A 22,786-nucleotide genomic window follows, 5' to 3' on the forward strand; every position below is an offset into this window, starting at 1 on the left:
ATTCTCCAGTTGACCAATCGCGTAATTCAATGATGTAGTTTAGAGCTTGTGCAGAGGGGGTGTGGCAATGTATTTAATCTTCTCGGGAACGTATTTTCCGTGCTCGTAACTGATCCCAATAGGATTACTGAACTGGTAAAAACAAAGTTGGGTCCTGTTGTCCTGTTTTACGTTTTTTGAACGTGTGGAAAAGGGTTTTGCAAACTTTTGAAAACTGGTTTAATGAGGACTAAGAGCCTCGGATTTGTCTGTACGTAGGTCTGTGGGCGGCGCAAGGCCTCTGTTTGTAATGGGGGGTGGACGACTAAGACTGTGGCGCCCTGACGGGGAGAAATCCGAGCCGAAAAGGTTTCTTTTGCACAGAACGTTGTCTTCGAGCGAATGATCTGTGTATGCACAGCTACTCGTTGACGTTGGCCTGGCACACGAAGGGGGTTCTGCAGCTGTGGCTTACGTACAATTAGTTGTACTTAGATAGTGGCCTTGGTGCTTGTGCTTGTGGAGCCGTAGATAACAGTGGGGCTGGTTTGAGCAACGGTGGTGACGGAAGTTGTGGCATTTGTACTCTTTCAGCGAAAGAGCAGTTGGGGACAACTGTCTCTGGAGTTGAACGTTCCAATTTAGCCAAGAGTTCTCTGCCTATCACCGTAGTAGACTGCGACTGTGGTGGGGCTTGTCCTATTGTAATGAGTGCTATTGTTTGCATCTCGCATGGCGTTTCTAACACTGATGGGTCTACTTTTAGGGAATACGACAGCGAGGGGAGGATTTCGTTCACTTCTACTTGAGTAGAGCAATGAGTTGGAGAGTACCTGCTGAGTGGTTCAAATCTGCGGTGCCACTGGAACAAAAAATTCAATTTCGAGTAGTTTGAAAACCTAGCAAATTGGTGTGGGGAATTTCCTGAGAATCGGAATCATTCTCGAAAGTGTCCTATGATTGTGATATAACTTATGATCGTTTTTCTTTGTAAGGATGAAGAATTACGAGGTGTAGAAATTTAAATTCTGGTTTACAATGTGTGTGTGTGTGTGTGTTTCTATAGGAAATTCATAACAATCATAGATTGCTGTAGGTAGAGTTGATGCTGTTTTTGGGTTAAAATTAAGGTTACTCGTGAAAGATTTTTTTATAGAAGTCTTCATACTGTTTTTGTTTTAAATTCGATTCTGTTTGTGAAATATGAGTGAGCACTTTTAGAGGAGTAACTCTGTTTCGGTTTTTTTGGAGGTAGGAGTTTAAAAATTACTGAGTCCGTTTGTAATACTTTAAAGCTGTTTTAAGAACAGTTCGAGGAATCCGGATGTCATTAATTTAGGCTAAAGGATTTTGGCTCCTGAAGACTTTGAGATTATTACCATTAAAAATGCTACGAAATAGACCCAAGAGACATTGTAAAAATTTTAAATACTGTCCATGTAATGTTTATTTCTTTTTCTACATAAAAGGAGTGTACGGAAATACCAATGAAGCAGTTTTTCAAATCAATTTTGTTAAACTAGACACGCTCATGACGGCGGATAGTATGTTCTTCTCTGTTCATATATACCTGGTTAAAGTTTTGTTTTTGTGATTGTAAGTATTGAGCTTGTTATTGTTCTGGTTGTGATTGGTCATCAGAGTTGATAGCTTCTGCTACTTCAAATATTTCTACTGCGTTATCTGTAAAGTTTTGTCTATTGAAATTGTCTAATCGCCTTCGTTAAATAAGCCTATTTGTTGTGCGGTAATGTAATTCGAGTGAAACGGCATTAATTATCATCAGTTGTGAATACCCTAATGTTGTTTCGCGCCTTTGTTGGCCTTAGTCAATATGATTCATAGTTGTCCTGTTTGAGCGTAATTTACTCAAAGTTATTAGTTTTGCATGGTGCTTTTACAGAGCTGGAAAACGTTTTAATTGTTAATTGGTCTAAAACGTAACGTTGAGATATTGACATTACGTTTAAGTTGTTTTGCATGGTCTGCAGCATTTTCTTTTTGTTGACCATTCGTGGTTGGTTATTTACTTCCACCTGTGTAGGTTTTAGGAACCGAAACGGCAGATAGATTGAATGATTTGGTGATAAAAGTGATAAGGAGCACTGTCCCACGTGAACACCGTGTTTAATTCATCGTTGGCACGGTGTGGCACTGCAATGAAACCTTTGGACGTACGTCAAAATCTCTCACTTAGTCGAAGATTCAAAGGAGGTAGAGGACACACCCCAAGAGAAAATCCATGTCACGTCTCTCTTCCAATTACTAATTCTTCTTTTGGCCAATCGTGAAATTCACTGATGTACTTTTGAGCTTGTGAAGAGGGGGTGTGGCAAGGTATTTTATCTTCTGGGGAACGTGTTTTCCGCGCTCGTTACTGATCCCAATAAAATTACTGATCTGGCGAAAACAAAGTTGGGTCCTGTGGTCCTGTTATACGTTTTTTGAATGTGTGGATAAGAGTTTTGCCTAGACTGGTGTCATCAATACATCATTGATGCCCAATTAATTAGAGAACATCTATGCACTATTATGGATCTTTGCCCGAAACAGACCTTCAATGGTTAAGAGAAGAAGTGACAAAACAAAAGGAAGCAAAGAAAAGCAGTCGAACTTCAACACACAAAAAAACTAAAAAACTGAGAACTGATTTATTTATCTTAAACGCTTGTATCATCATTATTAATTCAAATAAGCAAAATGATTTCCTGAGTATACTTAAGGCGGTCAATGTGACATTCTGACGCCCAACGAAAAAGACAAAGGAGCTAAAATTTCCTTCTCGAAGAATTTTTTTCTCGTAAAAAGGGTAGAGAAGGAAATTTTAGAAAAAACCCATCCCATCCAACACCCGGGAGAACACCCATTCCATCACGAGACGAGCTTCATATATTTAACTGGGCTTTCTTATTTCATTATTATTTATCTTTCCCTGTTATTTTTTTCGCCCGTTTGATTATTCACCCCCTTTCTTGCGACCTGAGAATTTTTTCCGGATATGACCAAAAAAATTACTGACAAAAATTCGATGTTTCAACAGTTTTACCTTCTTGCATTTTCCGGTAATTCCTACCGAGCGCTTTAATATCCGTTCCCAATTTTACGAAACGAGCGTAACACACACGACCGCACCAAACATGTTTCAACAGCATTCTCTTTGTTTTTATGTCCGGAAAAACAACGACCTTATTCTGAACTATATATTTTTTCCAAATGCTATGTAGAGTCGGCATTGGTAGGGTATTCAGGTAGGTTTCGGTTGTTCAGGTAGCTTTCTCTGGTGTTATCAGGTAGGTTTAAGTGGTATCTGGTAGGTTACTGAATACATATCAGGTAGGTTGCAGGTAGGTTCCAGGTAGGCATATCCAGGTAGGGTTTTTTAAAGTAATCGGTTAGGTTTTCAGGTAGGTTCCTCTGGTGGTATAAGGTAGGTTTCAGTGGTATCCGGTAGGTTATTGAGTAGGTTTCAGTTAGGTTGCAGGTAGGTCCAGGTGGGTATTTGGTAGATTTTAGGTATTCAGCTAGTTTTTTTTTCAGGTAGTTTTCAATTTGGTCTCTGGTTAGGTTTCAGGTAGGTATCTAGTAGGTTTTTAGGTATTCAGGTAGGTTTACGGTTTACCAGGTAGGTTTTGCAGGTTCTAACAGACTTGCTGAAAAAATTTCGTAGCGCTTCGAAGAAAGAAGCTGTCTTTGTTAGACCGGTGAAATTCAATGGTTTTTACTAGAACTGGAAAATCCACAGGAAGTAACAACCAAACAATGATCTCCTCAAATTCGCAGACACAATACTCAGACGACAACACCGAAAGTCACGAGCAGGTCTCTGAAGATCCCCATTTTAAACGTCTGACCAACTTAAAGTTGATGTACGAAAGTGAAATCGAGTCGTGCATCGAATTTATTACATCCGGCATCGACTGCGGCGAGGACTCAGAAACAGTCGAGGAAACTCTCCTTGAAATCAAGAAACTTCAGGAGAAGTACGAACTTACAGTTCAAGAACTTTTAAACAAAGCACCATCATCTGATGCAGAAACTCTATGCTCTCATTTGAGCAAACTCAAATTTAAGATACGGAAGATTACTTCCGCATACCGAAAATACAAAAAGGAACTTGTGTCCGCAACACAAAGCAACCAAACAAATAACATCCCGAGGGTGAACTTTGACAACAGCAGTTATCCAGCTCATACTGAGGCATCCCTAACGACCAACATTTTCTCAGCACCCGCTGAATACAGTTCTCACAGTGAATCCTTCCTTAACAATGCTGCACCCAGTAGCTTAATGGGAGATTCAAACACAATTTTGCCGCCGGCAAATTGGTCGCAACAACTCACCACCACATCTGCTGACGTATCAGGCACCAGCACCATCAACAATGCCTTGTCTGGAGTTACCTCTGGTGGCTTCAATTCCACTTCCGCAAAAATCGACGGCGCATTTCCCTCATTCCATGTTTCTCATCAGGCAGCCCAAACTTCTTCTTTAAATCCGCCAATCCGAACTTCGCAACCATCCTTTACACTTCCAACAGTTGGTATTGTGCCTCAGACTCCTACCTCAATGTCTTCTTGTTTTCAGAAATCGGTTCCGAAGTTACAGGCAACAAAGTTTGATGGAGATCCATTAAATTGGTTAAAGTGGTTCAGTGTGTTTCAAGCAACAATTGATCGTTCTCCAATGTCCCATGCAGAAAAAATGATTCATCTGCAATCGCTCCTGATTGGAGAAGCAAAAGCACTGGTTGACGGCTATGGCTGCAATGGCAGTCTGTACGCACCCGCTTTAGCACGTCTGGAAGAACATTTTGGTAATCCGAACAGGATTGTCAATGCCTTCCTCGAAAAACTGTCACATTTTAGACCCCCTAACCTGACAATCCCAGACAGTTATACGCAGTTCTCTGCTTTCCTTTTAACCCTTGTGGACACATTTCAGCAACTTGGATTCAACCATGACATACATTCCACTACAAATGTCAATCAAGCCTTAAACAAGCTTCCAACACCAGTCCGCTTGGAATGGAATAAGCACGTTTTGGAAAGAAGTTTACTTCAACCATCTCTGAAAGAGCTTTTGGAGTGGCTTCTGATCTATGCAAAGGCTTGCAGAGATTTACCCACCTCTTGTGCATCAGCTCAACCTCCAAGCACTCATTCAAAGGCCTCAAACATCCTTTGGAAGCAATCGAATCAGCAAAACCAATTCAATCGTCCGCCCAACAGATCACACCAGGATCAACGCACAAACCCGTCAAATAGCTTTCAACCAAGCTCTGCGAAAGGTGTCGTTTGTCCAAACAACGGTAGCTGTCAGTATTTATACAAATGTTCTCATTTCCAAGATCTGTCTCCACTCGATAGAAGAGAACACGTGAAAAAATTGAAACTATGTTTCAACTGTTTTGGTAGTCACCATGTACAACAATGCACATCAAAAAACGTTTGTCGCTCTGCAGACTGCGGCAAAAAGCACCACACAATGCTCCATGAAAGCTTCATTGCAAAAAATCACGCAATCCGACCCTCTTCAACAGTTAAATCGGTTCAACTGCATGGCACAGGTCAAGTTGCTTTCGTACCAGTTCAACTGTCTAACGGGGAGAAAACGTTTGAGACATATGCTTATCTCGATAACGGAAGTTGCCAGAGCCTCCTCCTCCAATCTGCAGCTCTGATTCTAGGTATTGATATGAACACTTTTGGCAAGATGCCTATTAGTGGCTACCACACAACAAAAGAAATAGATTGTTCTCCAGTGTCTTTAAAAATTAAACCTTATCGGTCTAATAAGACACCAATCCTTGTAAACGAAGTCTTGGCAGTACCCGATTTGAATATGAACCCTGTAAACACTAATGAGCTGAACAAGCTTTGCAAGAAATTTGAACATCTCAATCACATTTCGTTCCCTAATGTTGATGAAAATAAAGTCTCAATAATCATCGGCATCGACAATCTGGAACTGATCCATTACAGTAAGGTGATTAAAGGCCCAAAAAACACGCCCTGGGCTGTAGAAACTCCTCTAGGATGGACATGTGCAGGTAAAACTAGCGTCACAGCAGACGAACAGAATCCAGTGTTCAAAACACAAATCAACTCTCATCCTCATCTAGACAATGAACTTTTCACAAAAGTACAACAGTGGATGAAAATTGAGAACTACGGTATAGCTTCATCAAAAAGGGCTATGTCTAAAAATGATGAAAAAGCTCTGCAAATCCTTGAGTCGACTACAAACTTTTCTGATGGTCACTACGAAATAGGCCTTCTTTGGAAGGAAAACGCCAAGTTACCAAACAACAGATGGCTAGCAGAAAAACAGTTAAAGCAATTAAACAAAAAGCTCTCAACAAAACCAGATCTACAAAGTAAGTACGAGGAGACGCTCCAGAAAGATCTTCAAAATGGTTATGTTGTCAAAGTTGATCCAGCTACAGACAAAGAAACAGCATGTTCTTATCTTCCTCATCATCCCGTTTCAAATGAAAACAAACCCGGAAAAATCAGGAGAGTCACCAATGCATCCAGTGTTTTTCAAGGTCAATCCTTGAATTCAAACCTTTTGAAGGGACCCGATTTGTTGAGTAATCTTGTGGGAGTCATATTAAGATTCCGCGAGCAACAAGTGGCAATTTCAGCAGACATTGAGCAAATGTTTATGCAAATTAAAGTTGCTCCCTCTGATCGTGCGTTTCTTCGGTTTCTCTGGAATCACAATGGCAAAATCGAAGAGTATCAATACACACGTCATATCTTCGGCGCAACATCTTCCCCATGCATAGCGTCCTACGCTCTTCGTCGTTCAGCACGTGACAATCAGGACAAATTTCCTCAAGTTTTGCACGTCATTGAGCGTAATGTTTACATGGATGACCTATATATCTCGACAGCAGACGTTGAAAGTGCTGTAAACGTTATGAACAACACCAAAGAGTGTCTTTCACTTGGTGGTTTCAACCTCACAAAATGGAACTCTAATTCAGACGAGTTCTTGAAAAACGTCGCAAACGAAAATCTTTTGAAGCCTGATCTACCATCACCTCAACCTCAAAAAGTTTTGGGTTTACCGTGGAATGCGAGCACGGACGAGTACATCATTGACAAAAGGCTTTTCAAAAGGTTCCCCAATGATCAATTCACAACACAGAGGAAACTTTTGAAGTTCGTTGCTTCAATTTTTGATCCCCTTGGCGTTATAGCCCCTTTAACAATCAGAGTGAGGAAAATTTTGCAAGCGATTTGGAATAAAGGTCCACAATGGGACGCACCTCTAGACGTTCAGCAGTTCCCAGACTTTCTCCAATTCAAAAATGAACTTCCAACTTATCAGAATATCAGCATTCCACGTGCTCTCTTCCGTAGAAACACGAAAATTCAGTCAACAGCTCTTCACACTTTCACAGACGCTTCAGAGTATGCTCTATCAGCAGTGTCTTATCTAAGAATTGAGTACGTTGATAAAACAGTTGATGTAGTGTTCATGATGGGCAAAGCCAGAGTAGCTCCGATCAAGAGGATGACTATTCCAAACCTGGAGTTGCAAGCGGCAGTGTATGGCGCGCAATTAGCTCAGTTTATCAAAGAACAGCAAGATTTGGAAATCGGAAATTATTTTTTCTGGTCCGATAGTACAACTGTACTCCATTGGTTGAGAACTCCAGAAATGCGGCATCGAATTTTCGTTGCCAATAGACTAGCAAAGATTCTCGACGTCTCTTCATCTCTCAATTGGCGCTACATCGCTTCTTCTGATAATCCCGCTGATGACGGCTCAAGAGGCTATGAGGTTCGACAGATGAATTCAACTTCTCGTTGGTTGAGTGGACCATCATTTCTGCGCTCCGAAGAAAAAGAGTGGCCTTGTCAAGATCTCTTGAAGCATAACCCACTGGTATTCTCAATACAGCCACTGGAAGCCCCTAAACCGTCAACTGAAGGGTGTGTAATAGATATTACACGTTTTAGCAACTGGAATCGGTTGATAAGAGTGACTGCGTACTGCTTCTTTTTCCGTGACCTTTGCAAGAAGCGAAGCAAACATTTGGCTCTCTCTCATCATACCTTTGCGTACAGGTATCTGATCCAGGTATCGCAGATTGAAAATTTTGCAGACGAAATATCTGCTCTACGTAAGGGAAAGGAAATTTCAGCATCAAGTCGTTTGAAAGACCTTTGTCCGTATGTTGACAATAATGATCAGCTCCGCGCCAAAGGTCGGTTGTCCAAGGCAACGGTTTTGGAGACTGCCCGACACCCAATCATTCTGGATGGTCTAAACCCAATTGTGAAGCTGCTCATCAAAAATTTTCACCTTACTAACACTCACTCAGGAGTTGAACAAACGCGCTGCCTCCTTATGCAATACTATTGGATTTTGAAATGCCGAGCTGTCGTTAGGCAGACAGTCCGCCAATGTATTCCTTGTCGGCGAATGATACAGGAAATCCAGCAACCTCAAATGTCTGATCTACCATGCGAGCGGTTACCAAGTGAGCACCACTTTGTCTTTGCGACGACAGGACTCGACTTCATAGGTCCTTTCCCCGTATCTCAATGCGGCAGACACGCTACACGCTACGTACTTCTGTTCACCTGCTTGGTGGTAAGAGCAGTCCACTTGGAGATAGCAGAAAACCTGTCTACAGACTCCACAATGAATTGCATCCGCAGATTCATTAGTCGCCGCGGAAAGCCAAAAAAATTTCTCTCCGACAACGGGAAATCTTTTGTCAGCTCTTGTTCGGAACTAAAGAAAGGTATCGAAGCACTCAGAGCATCAAAGGAATTTGCCTCAAAACTCCATATTCTTGATATTGAAATTGAATGGAAGTTTAATCCTCCCCTTGCACCACATTTTGGTGGCAGTTGGGAAAGGTTAATTCAGGTGTTCAAATTGTCTTTGTACAAGGTCATTGGATCGAGAACACTAACACATGAAACGTTGTCTACCTTCACTTGCGAAATAGAATCTAACATGAACTCTCGTCCCCTCACATACACTTCGAGTGACATTAATGATCCACTTCCCCTAACACCAAACCATTTTCTTTTGGGCAGACCCACTGTTAATTTTCCACCTGGTGTTTTTTCCGAGAGAAAGATTACAATCTCAAAGTCTTGGAGAACTTCACAACACTTGGCCGAACACTTCTGGAACAGATTTCTTAGAGAATATATCCCAAACCAGCAGAAACGTTCGAAATGGACTAAAGGTTGTCCGAATTTACAAGTAGGCGATCTAGTTTGGGTTTTAGAGGATTTCACGCCTCGAGGTCTTTGGCCACTGGCCAAAGTCATTGAAGTATATCCTAGTTCGGACCAAATTGTCAGATTCGTTAAACTAAAAACAGCACTTGGGGAAAAAATTCGCCCTGTTGTTAAATTAAGCAAAGTTCTAGCTGACTAATTTTTATCATTGATTCAAAAACTAATTTACAAGGTTCGCCTCTTTGTAAGTTCTGGTATTAGGAAAAGAACAATTTTTCCATAACAATTTGTACTAAAATTCTGCTTTTTCTGCGCGGGTAGAAAAATTGCTACACCGTAGTAACCTGTTACTCCCCTCAGAGCGTTCGGACATCTATATTTTGACCTCCTCATTAAATTTTCTGCGGAACCGCAGTTTTTGCGAAATGTTTACTTTATTTTTTGCGTTTATCGGTTTATTACGCTTTTTAACCGCTTATTCTCACGTACTTCGTTTATCTTCGCAAAAACGTTCATTGAAATCCGTAAGTTGATTTTCTTGCGTAACGTCAGTTATTCGTTTATCTCGAAACTTGTTTCTTTGTTAATGGGTCACCAAGTTTGCATTTTCAACCAAGAATTGTCTTTAATTTTATGGACTTACTTTACTATTCTTTGCAATCCTGCAAATGGGGCCGGCTATGTCATCAATACATCATTGATGCCCAATTAATTAGAGAACATCTATGCACTATTATGGATCTTTGCCCGAAACAGACCTTCAATGGTTAAGAGAAGAACTGACAAAACAAAAGGAAGCAAAGAAAAGCAGTCGAACTTCAACACACAAAAAAACTAAAAAACTGAGAACTGATTTATTTATCTTAAACGCTTGTATCATCATTATTAATTCAAATAAGCAAAATGATTTCCTGAGTATACTTAAGGCGCTCAATGTGACAACTGGTTTCATGAGGACTAAGAGCCTCGAGTTATGTTGTACGTAGGTTTGTGGGCAGGACATTGCCTCTGTTTGTAATGGGGGTGGATGACTGTGACTGTGGCGCCCTGACTGGAGGAAATCTGAGCCGACAAGCTTTCTTTCAACACAGAGCGTTGTCTTCGAGCGAATGATCTATGCATGCACAGCTACTCGTTGACGTTGGCCTGGCACACGAAGAGGGTTCTGCACCTGTGGCTTAGGTACAATTGGGCAGATGTAACTAGATAGTGGTCTTGGTGCTTTGCTTGTGGAGCTTTAGATAACAGTGGGGCTGTTTTGAGCAATGGTTGTGACGGAAGCTATGGCAATTGTACTTTTCCAGAGAAAGCCAAGTTGGGGACAGTTGTCTCTGGATTTGGACGTTCCAATTTAGCCAAGAGTTCTCTGCCAATCACCGTAATAGACTGCGACAGTGGTGGGGCTTGTCTTATTGTAATGAGTGCCATTGTTTGCATCTCGCATGGTGCCTCTAACACTGGTGGGTCTAGTTTTAGGGGATACAACGGCGAGGGGAGGATTTGGTTGACTTCCACATGAGTAGAGCCAATGAGTTGGAGAGTACCTGCTGAGTGGTTCAAATCTGGGGCGCAACTGGAACAAAAAATTCAATTTCGAGTAGTTTGAAAATTTAGCAAATTGTCCCAAGGATTTTCCTGATAATCGGAACCATTCTCGAAAGTGTCCTACGATTGTAATATGATTTTTTATTGTATTTCTTTGTAAGGATTAAAAATTGCGAAGTGTTGAAACATAAATTCTGGTGTAGAATGTGTGTGTGTGTGTTTATAGGAAATTCATAACAATCGTAGATTGCTGTAGGTAGAGTTGATGCTCTTTGTTTAAAATTAGAGATACTTTTGAGAGATTTTTTAAATAGAAATCCTCAAACTGTTTTTGTTTTAAATTAGATTTTTTGTCTGAAATGTGAGTGAGCACTTTTAGAGGAGTAACTCCGTTTTGGTTTCTTTGGATGTGGGAGTTTAAAATTGACTGAGTCCGTTTGTATAACTTTAAAGCTGTTTTGAGAACAGTTCAATGAATCCGGATGTCATTATTTTAGGCAGTACGAATATGGATTCTAAAGACTTTGAAACTATATGCGTTAAAAAGCCAACAAAATAGACTCAAGAGACATTGTAAAAAATATAAATACTGTCCATGGAATTTTTATTTCTTTTAATACATAATAGGAGTGTACGAAGGTTCCAATGAGGGAGATTTTCCATTAAATTCTGTTAATCTAGTCACGCTCAAGACAACCGAGAATAAGTTCTTCACTGTTCATAAATAACTGGTTAAAGTAGACGGTGTTTTGTTTTTGTAATTGTAAGTATTGAGCTTGTTATTGTTCTTGTTGTGCATCGTCATGAAAGTTCATAGCTTCTGCTACTTCAAATTTTTCTGCTGCGTTATCTGCAAGAATTTAAATTTCATTCGGTCTATTGAAATTGCATAATCGCATTCGTTAATTATATCTAATTTTTGTGCGGTAATATAATTCGAGTAAAACGGCATTAATTATCATCAGTTGTGAACTCCTTAACGTTGTTTCGCGCCTTAGTTGGCGTTAGTCGACATGATTCATAATTGCCTTGGTCGAGTGTTATTTGCTCAAAGTTATTAGTTTTGCATGGCGCTTTTACAGAGCTGGAAAATGTTTTAAATGTTTATTGGTCTACAAACTCTTTAATGCGGAGATATTGACATCACGTTTAAGTTTTTGAAAGCTTAGGTTTTTTCAATAGTTTTTCTAAATAACACAAATTTCCATATAATGAAGGACGTTTGCGATCCACTCATAATAGTACGCGACTTATGGGGCTTTCAATTAGGATGTACTGCGCCCAACCAGTTTTGTTTTTTTTGAAAGAGTTCTTGTTTCTCCTATTCGTGGTAAACTTGTGGATTCTTATGGTACAACGTAGCTTTTCCTAATGTATGCTTTTGTGTGCGGTGATACCGATAATGAAATTTTTGGTGGTGGTGTAGGGTGAAGATCTTTAAATTTTTGTGAGGGTGTGCTTGTAGAAAAGCTGACAATGGATATTGATGGAAAAAAATATTGATGGATTGATATTAATGGATATTTAATGAAAAAAGTTTTCGTGACATTGGATATAAAAATACCCGGACATTTTATAGCGTGGTTAGTTTGCTTTGATTCGCTTCATTTTTTAATTACCAGTTTGGTTTTTTTAAGAGGTCAAATTCAATCAGTTGTGGTTCATGGTGGTCTTTGTTAATCACAACGAGCTTCGACTCCTCTGACCAATAAAAATCTTTCCTTAATATTAACATACAAAATAACTCGATCAAACCTGCAGCCTATTTGGGGAGGGGATAGTGTGGCAAAAACTTTTTTTGTCCCCAAGACCTCCGTACACGGCAAATTTCTGAATTTGGATTGTGATAGTTTGTGCAAGTATGTCGAAATGTGCTGGTTAGATTTACAATCCTGTGGGTTTGATTATACAATCGCTAATTTTCTTACCCTTTGAATACTTCATATTTGTAATATCCTGTGAAGAAAAGTCATTGTGTGTTACTATGAGATCTTGTATCTTGGATGAACTTGGGAGTTGTAAAATTGAGAGCTGAGTTTTAATTGGTCTGCAAACGGTACCGCGTTTTCCTAAAAAAAATTGTATATAAGTTCAAAACATTGAATTTCTAGTACATAAGGGTAAGGAGAAAGTGACTACACTGAAGTATTGACATTACGTTTGCGTTTCTGAGTCTGGCAAATGTGTTTTTGTTACATGTAATAATATTTTCCAGAAAGTAGGATAAAATTGGCCTGTTTAGTTTTTTTTTCTAAATCAAATAGTTTTCTATATATTGAAAGACGTTTGAATGACAGTAATCATTGGGTTCTCAAATGACTGTTGCAATGATAGCGTGGTTTTGGTAACAGCACCCCGTTGTGATAGCACAATTGATTCTAGTGTGCTTTTAGTGAACGTTTTTTTATTGTATATCTAAAGTGAGGGAGAAAAGTTAGTTTCAGAGAACATACTAGTGTGTGGCTGACATGATATTCGTAAGTGGGATTGTTCCCGTACTATACATTTAGAATCCAATTCTTATCTGGTGGTCTATATGAAATAAATTTTTGTCTGGAGAAGCAAAGGGATTCTAGCGACGGAACTGAAATCTACCCTGAATCGCTTCATTATTTGATTGCCTGTGTGGTTTGTTTAAGATGTCAAACTAAATTAGTTTTTGGTAATATTTGTCAACAAGACCAAGTCTTGCAAGATCTCTGCGAGCTTCAATTTCTGTGGGAAGGAAGGTTCTTATCATGTTTTTAAAGTACCAATTAATTTGATCAAACTTGTAGCCTCTTTTAAGAGACATTTCGTGGCGAAAGCTTCCTTTATCCCTCAGATTCCCATATATCGCAAAAATGCGTGTATTTGGATTGTTCTAGTTTATGAGATCAATGAATTTTCTTTTAACTGCAGGAAACCTCGTTTTCGATTTTACAATGGCTAATTGTTTTATGTTTTAAATAATTGTTACTTTTCTAACCCTGTGGAGAAAAGCTATTTTGTGTTTTATGAGATCCTGTATCCCAGACTTTGCAGTTGTGAAACTGGGAGTTGAGTGCTATTTGGTCTAAAAACGGTTCTTTGTTTTTATTAAAATATGCTTATCTTCAAAACATTGGTTTTCTATTACATAAAGAGACAAGAAACTGTTTTACACAGAATTACTATTTTACAGAATTTCTATTACATAAAGGGACAAGAAACTATTTTACACAGAACTAGGGACATCATCTTTGAGTTTTTGACTCCGGCTTCTTGTTTAAAATTTCAGTTTAAATCAAAAAACGAAATACATATCGAAAGACGTTTGCAATTCATTCTTAATAGTGCGCGACTAATTGGGCAATCAACATTTGCAACATTTTATACATTGAGATGTACTGCGCCCAACCAGTTTTTGTTTTTTAAAGAAATATTGGTTCTTCGATTTGAGGTAAATTTTTGATGCTTGCGGTAAAACGTAACAGATTCCGATTTGCGCTTTTGTTTACGGTAATACATATGGTGGCAAATTTGGTTTTGTAGGTTGTATATCTTTGTGAGGGTGTGCTTCGTGCGTAGCGTGGTTTTGGGTGATTTTTTGCATTTGAGGAGTGATTTAGTAAAAACCACAAATCAAGATAAGCCCATCATACAAGTGTTCAAGCAAACGGCTAACATGTTGGCATTATTTTAATTTCCCGCGTTAGTTTCAATGTTAGTTGGTGTTTCTTTGAAATGTCTTAGTTTTGTTCTGAATTTGTTCTGATTTTTAGTCATTCTGGCCTGTGTTTTACCAACGTATACGCCGATTAAATGACTGGTTCATTGGGTTCCCAAATGACATTTGCTTTGATAGCGTGCTTTAAAGAACAGCAATCAGTTCCGATATCAGAATTAATTCTAGTGTCTTTATAGTAAAAGTTTGAATGTAATTCTAAAGTGAGTTGATTTTTGTTGCTTTTGATGTGTATGTGATGATGTATGTTCTGTGTGTATGAAATGATAATCGTAAGTGGGATTGTTCCCGGGGCAGTTTACCCATGGATTGTCCTTTGCGTTTGGAATTCAGTTATGACCTCGTTTCATATCGTGGAAAATATTTCAATTTTCTGTGTGGTTAAACGAAAGAATTCCAGGAAGAGACTTGAACTACTTTTTGAATCGCTTCATTGATTGATTGCCAGTTTGGCTTGCATAGGAAGTCAAATGCAATTAGTTGTAGTTCATAGTGGTCTTTGTTAATCACAACGAGCTTCGTTTTCTGTGGACAAGAAAAACATTTCCGTATTATTAAAACACAAATGGAATGGGGTTCTGTAGCTTTTGGCCCAAGTACAATCGCGCTGTTGTACCTAGAAAGTGGCCTTGGTGCTTGTGCTTATGGAGCCGTAGATAACAGTGGGGTTGGTTAGAGCAACGGTTGTGATGGAAGCTGTCGCATTTGTACTATTCCAGAGAAAACTCAGTTGGGGACAAATGTCTCTGGAGTTGAACGTTCCAATTTAGCCAAGAGTTATTTGCCTATCACCGTAGCAGACTGCAACTGTGGTGAGGCTTATAGTATTGAGTCCCCGTGTTTGCATCTCGCATGCCGCTTCTAACAATAGTGGGTCCAATTGTAGTTCTTCCAACGGCGAGATGAGGATTAATCCAGTAATCATCATCATTCCAATGAAGAGTATTTCAAATAAATTCCGTTAAACAATTCACACCATTCAAGACGGTGGAGACTACTGTTTTCTACTGTTTATAAATATCTTATTAAAGTAGACGGTGTTTTGTTTTTGTAATTGTAAGTGTGGTACCCATATCACACCCCATCATTTATTCGGTGCAGTGAATTAATACTACTTATATCGCAGTACATATTTAGTATCATTGTTACCCATACTCTCAATCGTCCGACGATTGACTATTACTTCAGTGACAGGTAGTTCGTGACCTTGGTCACAACTAATACACTAACTGCGAATTGGCTAAGCGCAATTCCGCCTTAACGTTTGAATTGAATAGTTGTCACTGACTCTCTTTCATTTAACGACTTTCTTGAATACAGCTATAGGCTTTATCGATACGTCCATCATCATTATCATCGTACTAACGCTAGGCCCCCTAGTAGTACGACATGGCGCAGTCAGATTCAAAAGGAAATACAGCACTCGGTCTCGAACCATTTTGGGATAAACCCAGCAGTAACCCGCCCATTCCATGTGAGAAGTGGAGAAGCCAATTGAAAATGGCTCTAGTCGCGAAGACAAACATCGAACTGGACGAACTACTCCAAGAGAGACCGACAACAGTCATCTACCCCCCCCCCCCCCGAACCGGTTGAGGAACAACCAGTCCACAACCCTACGCAAACGATGGAAAGAGAGAGACAAACAGGATACAACCAGGCGATAGCCAAATGGAAAAATGAGTGTAATCAAATAGACAGAATAGGCGTACTATGCGGCGATAAGCCATGGGACACGGCAGACAGGAAAGCCAAATCACTTATTTACCTAAGTCTAGGCATTGAAGGACGAAAAATGCATGCCAGGAAGTTCCCCCACACAAATGTAGAAAACAAAACAACACAAGAAATCTGGGAGGAACTCGAACTAACATTCATACGCCCGAGAAACGTAACATTCGACCGCTACCTACTATTAACCCGAAAGCAACAACGCGGAGAGACAATGGAGCAGTTCCACTCAGCCCTAAGATCTTTAGCAGAGCATTGTCAGCTAGCCCACCTGGAGGACGAATTATTACGCGAAATATTCACAGCGAATATGATCGACCACGAAATACAGAAAGCACTGTTAAAGACGACACTCACCCTAGAAAAGGCCCTCGAATTAGCAGTTAGCGTAGAGTTAGGAATCAGAAGTCAACTGGCCATACACTCAAAACAACTAGCCGACCCTCACCAAAACGCTTTTGTCGGACGCGAGGAAACGATCTCAGAAATATCATGCGCAAGGTTCCGCGGTTCCAATAGAACGACGACGCCCCGAGGACCATACAGAGGGAACAACAGGCCAACATTCAACAACAGCATAAATACACCCAACAACTGTAGAAACTGCGGACAAACATGGGACATCAGCCACAAAGCCAAATGCCAGGCAATAGGACAAACATGCCGCAGATGCAACAAACCAAACCACTTCGCAAAAGTATGCAGATCAAATCTGAACAGACCACCAACACAACGCTCCCTAAACGAAGTCGACAATCAGAGCATGGAACAATCGTCCGACGGAATTAACATGATATCCTTACAGGCAGAAATCCACTCAACGTACGGGAATTCAGACGACGATTACTCCGTAAACATGATGGACACCTCAAACGACCCAACCACTCCGTCAAAACTCCACGTACAATACGGACACAGCAAGTTTTGGGTAATGGTAGATTCAGGAAGTTCGACCAGCTTAGTTACAGAACAGATGGCGAAGGACATCGAAGCAAGAGACAGCAACACCTGGTGGAGCCGAACGACAAATCCAGTCCAACTGAAAAGCTACACCAACACCCCCATCAAAAATCTGGGCACTCTCTACTGTGACATCGAATGTAATGGGTGGCGAGCAGGACGAGCAGACATCATCGTGGTCCCCAACAAACATAGAGCCATCGTGGGGAGAGATTTATTTCAACCCCTAGGAATACACCTCAAACAAAAAGACTCCCCAAATGCACAAGGTAAGAACATAGATTCAATAGAAATAACGTCAACATGCCCCATTAAACGAGAGGTAGCAACAAAATATAAAAATTTAACAACCAGACTGGGGCGGTCAAAAAATCATAAGGTAAAATCCAAATTCAAAAGCAACTTTACCCCAGTCCATCAAAGGGGAAGACGCGTACCCCTACACCTAGAAAAACAAGTCGAAGAAGAACTCAGAAGGTTACAAAACACCGGACATATCACAAAATTAGAAAAATGCAGCGACGAATTCTACATATCACCAATAGTAATTACAGTCAAAAAAGACAAATCAATAAAACTAGCGATGGATTCAAAAACGATTAACAAAGCAATCAATAAGAACAAATATCAAATGCACAACATCGAGTGCCTCATGGACAACATCGCCCAATCAATGACACAATCGTCCAACGAAGGACAAATACTATTTTCAACAATAGACCTACGTTACGCATATAGCCAACTACCACTAGATGAAGATACAGCCAACCAATGCAATTTCAACATAATAGGCGGTCAAGCCACAGGAACATACAGATTAAATACTGGTTTCTACGGACTCGCAGATATGCCTGCAGAATTCCAAAAGGCGATAGACAAAACATTATTTTACTTGAAAAACACATTTAGCTTCCTAGACGACATCATCATCGTCACAGGCGGAGGTCTAGAGAACCACAAAAAATACCTATTTAACTGCCTCGACAGACTAAACAACGAAAACTTGGCAATAAATTTAGACAAATGTCACTTTGCCAAAAGCAAAATAACATGGTTGGGACACGAGATAACAGAAAAAGGAATAAAACCCGTCATTTCCAAGACACAGGCAATAATAAACCTAAAGACACCAACAACTCACAAACAACTTAAATCATTTCTTGGCAGCGTACACGATCTCACTAAATTCATACCCAAACTAGCAACACTATGCCGAGGCTTCAGAGACCTACTACAGAAAGATACAAAATACGTATGGACGGAAAACCATCAATCAGATTTCGAAACAATAAAAAACAACATCAAAAACTTAACAAAAAACAGTCACTATGACGTCAAACGAAATACAAGAATCAAAACTGATGCGTCACGATCAGGTCTAGGAGCAATACTAGAGCAAGAAACATGCAACGGATGGGGGACAATATCTTACGCATCACGGTTCCTAAACAAAGCAGAAGAAAAATACAGTATCAACGAGCTAGAATTACCAGGTGTCGTATGGGCACTAGAACACTTCAAACACTATTTACTGGGACACCACTTCTTAGTACAAACCGACCACCGAGCACTATTATCCATACTTAAAGAACGAACTAGTAAAATACATCAGAGCCGCCTAACACGATGGTACGATAGACCAATACCATTCAACTTTAACATCGAACACATTCCGGGCACAAAAATGGGACTAGCTGATTACATGTCACGAAATCCATCAGAACCCGCAAAACCACCGAACGAATACGACGAAAATTTCATAATAGCAACAATAGATATTATATGGGAAACGCTAAACATACTGAGAAAAAGGGGTAGACCCAGAAAACAACAAATTCAACTAGCAAGGAACAACCAAACGGAAACTTCCAACGATTCCACACTAAACAAAAATAATAGAACGGAAACGCCCAACGATTCCATATTAAATAAAAACAACAACACAGAATCACCCAACGATTCCACGCACACTAACACTAACAATAAACATACACGACAAAGAGGCAGGCCAAGAAAAGCCATAAAGGAATTACAGAACAGCCACAAGAAATCACAAGACACAAGTCAAAAACACGTCAAAAAGACAATTAAACCATATACGGCGAGTAATTACAACTTGCGCAGTGCACAAAACTTAAATAACACGGATTTCAACACAGCAAATCATGACGTCAGAACAAACCAACAATTCGCTCACAACACAATAGCACAAGCGCATTTGCCATTTATCTCGCCTAACACACAGCAGCCCCCTCTAAATACACTCAAAAACTCTATTCAACAAATGGACAACCCAACCAACGAACAAACAAACCAAACTACGGGATCACCCTCTCCTAAAAAGACCTTCTCAATGACCAGCTTCCTAAGCCCACCCCGCAAACAAGCAACAATAGGCACAGCATCAGAAAAAGAGGAACAGCTACCAAAACCCCCCGACGACATCTTTAACACCAAACTTATAGCCGCCATGACCAACCGCGATACCGTACTTCGTGAAGTACGCGACTGCATCCAATCTGGGGACGAACAACGATGCAAGAAACTCAGCAAACAAATCCACGCCAAGTGGAGGAGTCTAAGCGTACACAACGGATGCGTACTATTAGACAACAAACTCGCTATCCCCAACAGCCTCAAAGAATCGGTCATAGATGTATTACACTCCACACATCCGGGAGCCTGGGGTATGACCGAGTTAGGACAACGCATATGGTGGCCCTTCATTAATCGATATTTGATAAACAAATCCAAAACATGTCGACCCTGTACAGAATTCGGTAAGAATTTAAAAAGCATAAATCCCAAAAGCCACTGGCCTTACCACAATGCTCAGAACCAAACGAAGAAATTCAATTAGACTTCGGGGGACCAATATTTGACGGACAGGGGAGAGAAGTGTATTTCCTCGCATGCATAGACCGCTTCTCAAAATTCCCCACTCTGAAACTAGTAACACATGCAAACGGCCCAAACATAGAAAAATTCTTAAACAAATACATCGCACAACACGGTGTACCACGCAACATTAGACTCGACCAAGCCCGCTGCTTAAAGGGTATTAAAGTAAAACTCCTTTGCGCAAAACACAACATAAACCTAATTTACGCACCGGCCAACGATCATCGCCCCATTGTCTGGTAGAACGCCTTATACAAACCGTCAAACGACGACTAGGATGTATTGACCCAAACCAACGACCATTCAATATTAAAAACGCCCTAAGAGACATATTTTTCGAATTACGAATTTGTAGGAAGAAATACTCTAAACTATCACCCTTCGAAGCTTACTACGGTAGAAAACCAATTACAACCCTATCGAACATAACAACAAAACCAAACAAAAATAATCTAAGTTGGTCAAACACATTTAAATATTTAGACGACAACATCATAGGCGACGAGGAGCTGATACCAAAGGAAAGATGGTACGACGAAGATCTAGACAGCGAGGCAGAAGTACAAGAGGCCAAGAGGCAGAAACTCGAAGACGCTAAGAGCGACAACAGCGAGATACCACGAATCTTCACGCTACCATCTACCAGCATCCAACAACCACTCGCCCGACACAGTCCACGCCTCCAACTCGCCCGTCGAACACTAGCTGCCCAGAGAAACAAAAAACAACTACAAGGCATATATGAAGCCATACCGGAAGGAGCCGCCCTAGTAAAGACGACCGACACAACACTCACCATAAAAGTACCAGGACAACAGGACACTGTACTCAACAAATCAGACGTTGCAAGATTCGGGACAGCAGACCAACGAAAGATACCCCTCATTAATGTTGCCGCACGCAAAACAGTCTAAAACCCCCACAAAAAGTTCATCGACAACATGGAACAACACGCAAAGGAACAAAGACAAAAGATACTGGGACAACGCAACATCAGAAAGAGAGACACTCAAGCTACTAAAGCAGACAGACATATCAAGTCAAACCTATCAAAGGTCAATAGAATTAAGATCCCGATAAAGAAGTCATACACTCCATCACCACGAAAAAGCTCCCCCAAGAAACGAAAAGATTCAACAGCCTCCTCTCAAGACTCCAACCAGGAGGACCACATGTACCAAGAAACAGACGACAGCCAAGACATGTACACGGCCGAAAACATAGGTCAACCTCCATCACCCTCGGACCCCAACGTCAACATCGTTGCTGACCAACAAACTCTCGACCCTAAATCAGGCAAGGACAAGACCCGCACAAGCACTGGACCAAAGAAAGAAACAAAACGCTACGGAGACACTACAACTCTCGACTTCCTCGACTCATCCGACGACGGGAAGCCACCGCATAAGAGGCACGCGACAAGCGTCGCATCATACTCACCACCGAAAACAACATGGGGGACCCGCCAACATCTCCAGCCAATAGCACAATTCCAGTAACCTCAACCAGCCGCAACAACATAACATCCGGACCAGCCCTCCAATCTCAAGACGAAATAAACATGGTGTACATCGGCGATAACGAGGCCGAACAAAGTAATGATGACAACGAACATCACCTCCAACCCCACGAGCTCTAATTCATTGAGCATCCATTATGCAGATGTCAGCAGTACATCTCAGAAAACTCAAAAGAAACTTTGCTTTCATAAAAACTTTAGTAGAAACTTGATGACCTATATATACTATATTTCCATTTATTCAATTCCATTTGTTAACATATGTACCCTAGTTAACCAACCTTTCTGTTAACATTTCAAAATTTTCTCTCTACAGGGGGAAATGTGGTACCCATATCACACCCCATCATTTATTCGGTGCAGTGAATTAATACTACTTATATCGCAGTACATATTTAGTATCATTGTTACCCACACTCTCAATCGTCCGACGATTGACTATTACTTCAGTGACAGGTAGTTCGTGACCTTGGTCACAACTAATACACTAACTGCGAATTGGCTAAGCGCAGTTCTGCCTTAACGTTTGAATTGAATAGTTGTCACTGACTCTTTTTCATTTAACGACTTTCTTGAATACAGCTATAGGCTTTATCGATACGTCCATCATCATTATCATCGTACTAACGCTAGGCCCCTTAGTAGTACGACAGTAAGTATTCAGCTCGGAATTATTCTCTTTTCGCATGGTCACCAAAGTTCAGCGTGTTACTTCAAACTTCTCAGCTGTGTTATCTGTAGATTTTTTAAAAAATATTCGGTCCACTGAGTTTTTCTAATCGCCGTTATTAAATATGCCTATTTGTTGTGCGGTAAAAGTAAATGGAGTGAAGCGCCCTTAAATATCATCTGTTGTGCATATCCTAACGTTGTTTCGCGCCCGAATTGTGTTCGGTTTTTACATGTAATTTTTTAATTTTAAGTTTAAGGGATAAAGGCAGCTTGTTTAAATTTTCTGTCTAAATCACATACTTTTCTTTATATCAAAGAATATTTGTGATTCATTCCTTATAGTCCGCGACTAATGAGACATTCAATGTTTGCAAAATTTTATACTTTAGTATGTACTGCGCAAAACCAGTTTTGTTTTTTCAAAGTGTTAAGGCTTCTCCTATTCGTGGTAAAAATTTGATGCTTGTGGTACAGCGTAACTCTTCCAAAATTGTGCTTTCGTGTATGGTTATAGCGATAATGGTATATTTGGTGGTGTAGGGTTCATATCTTTCAAAT

The 22,786-nt window shown here is 40.3% G+C and overlaps 1 protein-coding gene across 1 annotated transcript; it reads left to right on the forward strand.

The window, feature by feature from the left end:
* The first annotated feature begins 3,738 nt into the window (after positions 1 to 3,738).
* LOC142336662 (uncharacterized) lies at positions 3,739 to 11,298 on the forward strand. The gene is made up of 3 exons (XM_075385572.1): positions 3,739 to 8,200; positions 10,499 to 10,654; positions 11,237 to 11,298. The coding sequence occupies exons 1-3, from the start codon at positions 3,739 to 3,741 to the stop codon at positions 11,296 to 11,298; spliced, it is 4,680 nt and encodes a 1,559-aa protein (XP_075241687.1).
* The last annotated feature ends 11,488 nt before the right edge of the window (positions 11,299 to 22,786 follow it).

The sequence above is a fragment of the Convolutriloba macropyga genome, chromosome 3 (genome assembly GCF_964194025.1).
Source record: "Convolutriloba macropyga chromosome 3, txConMacr16.3, whole genome shotgun sequence".
Taxonomy (NCBI): domain Eukaryota; kingdom Metazoa; phylum Xenacoelomorpha; order Acoela; family Convolutidae; genus Convolutriloba; species Convolutriloba macropyga.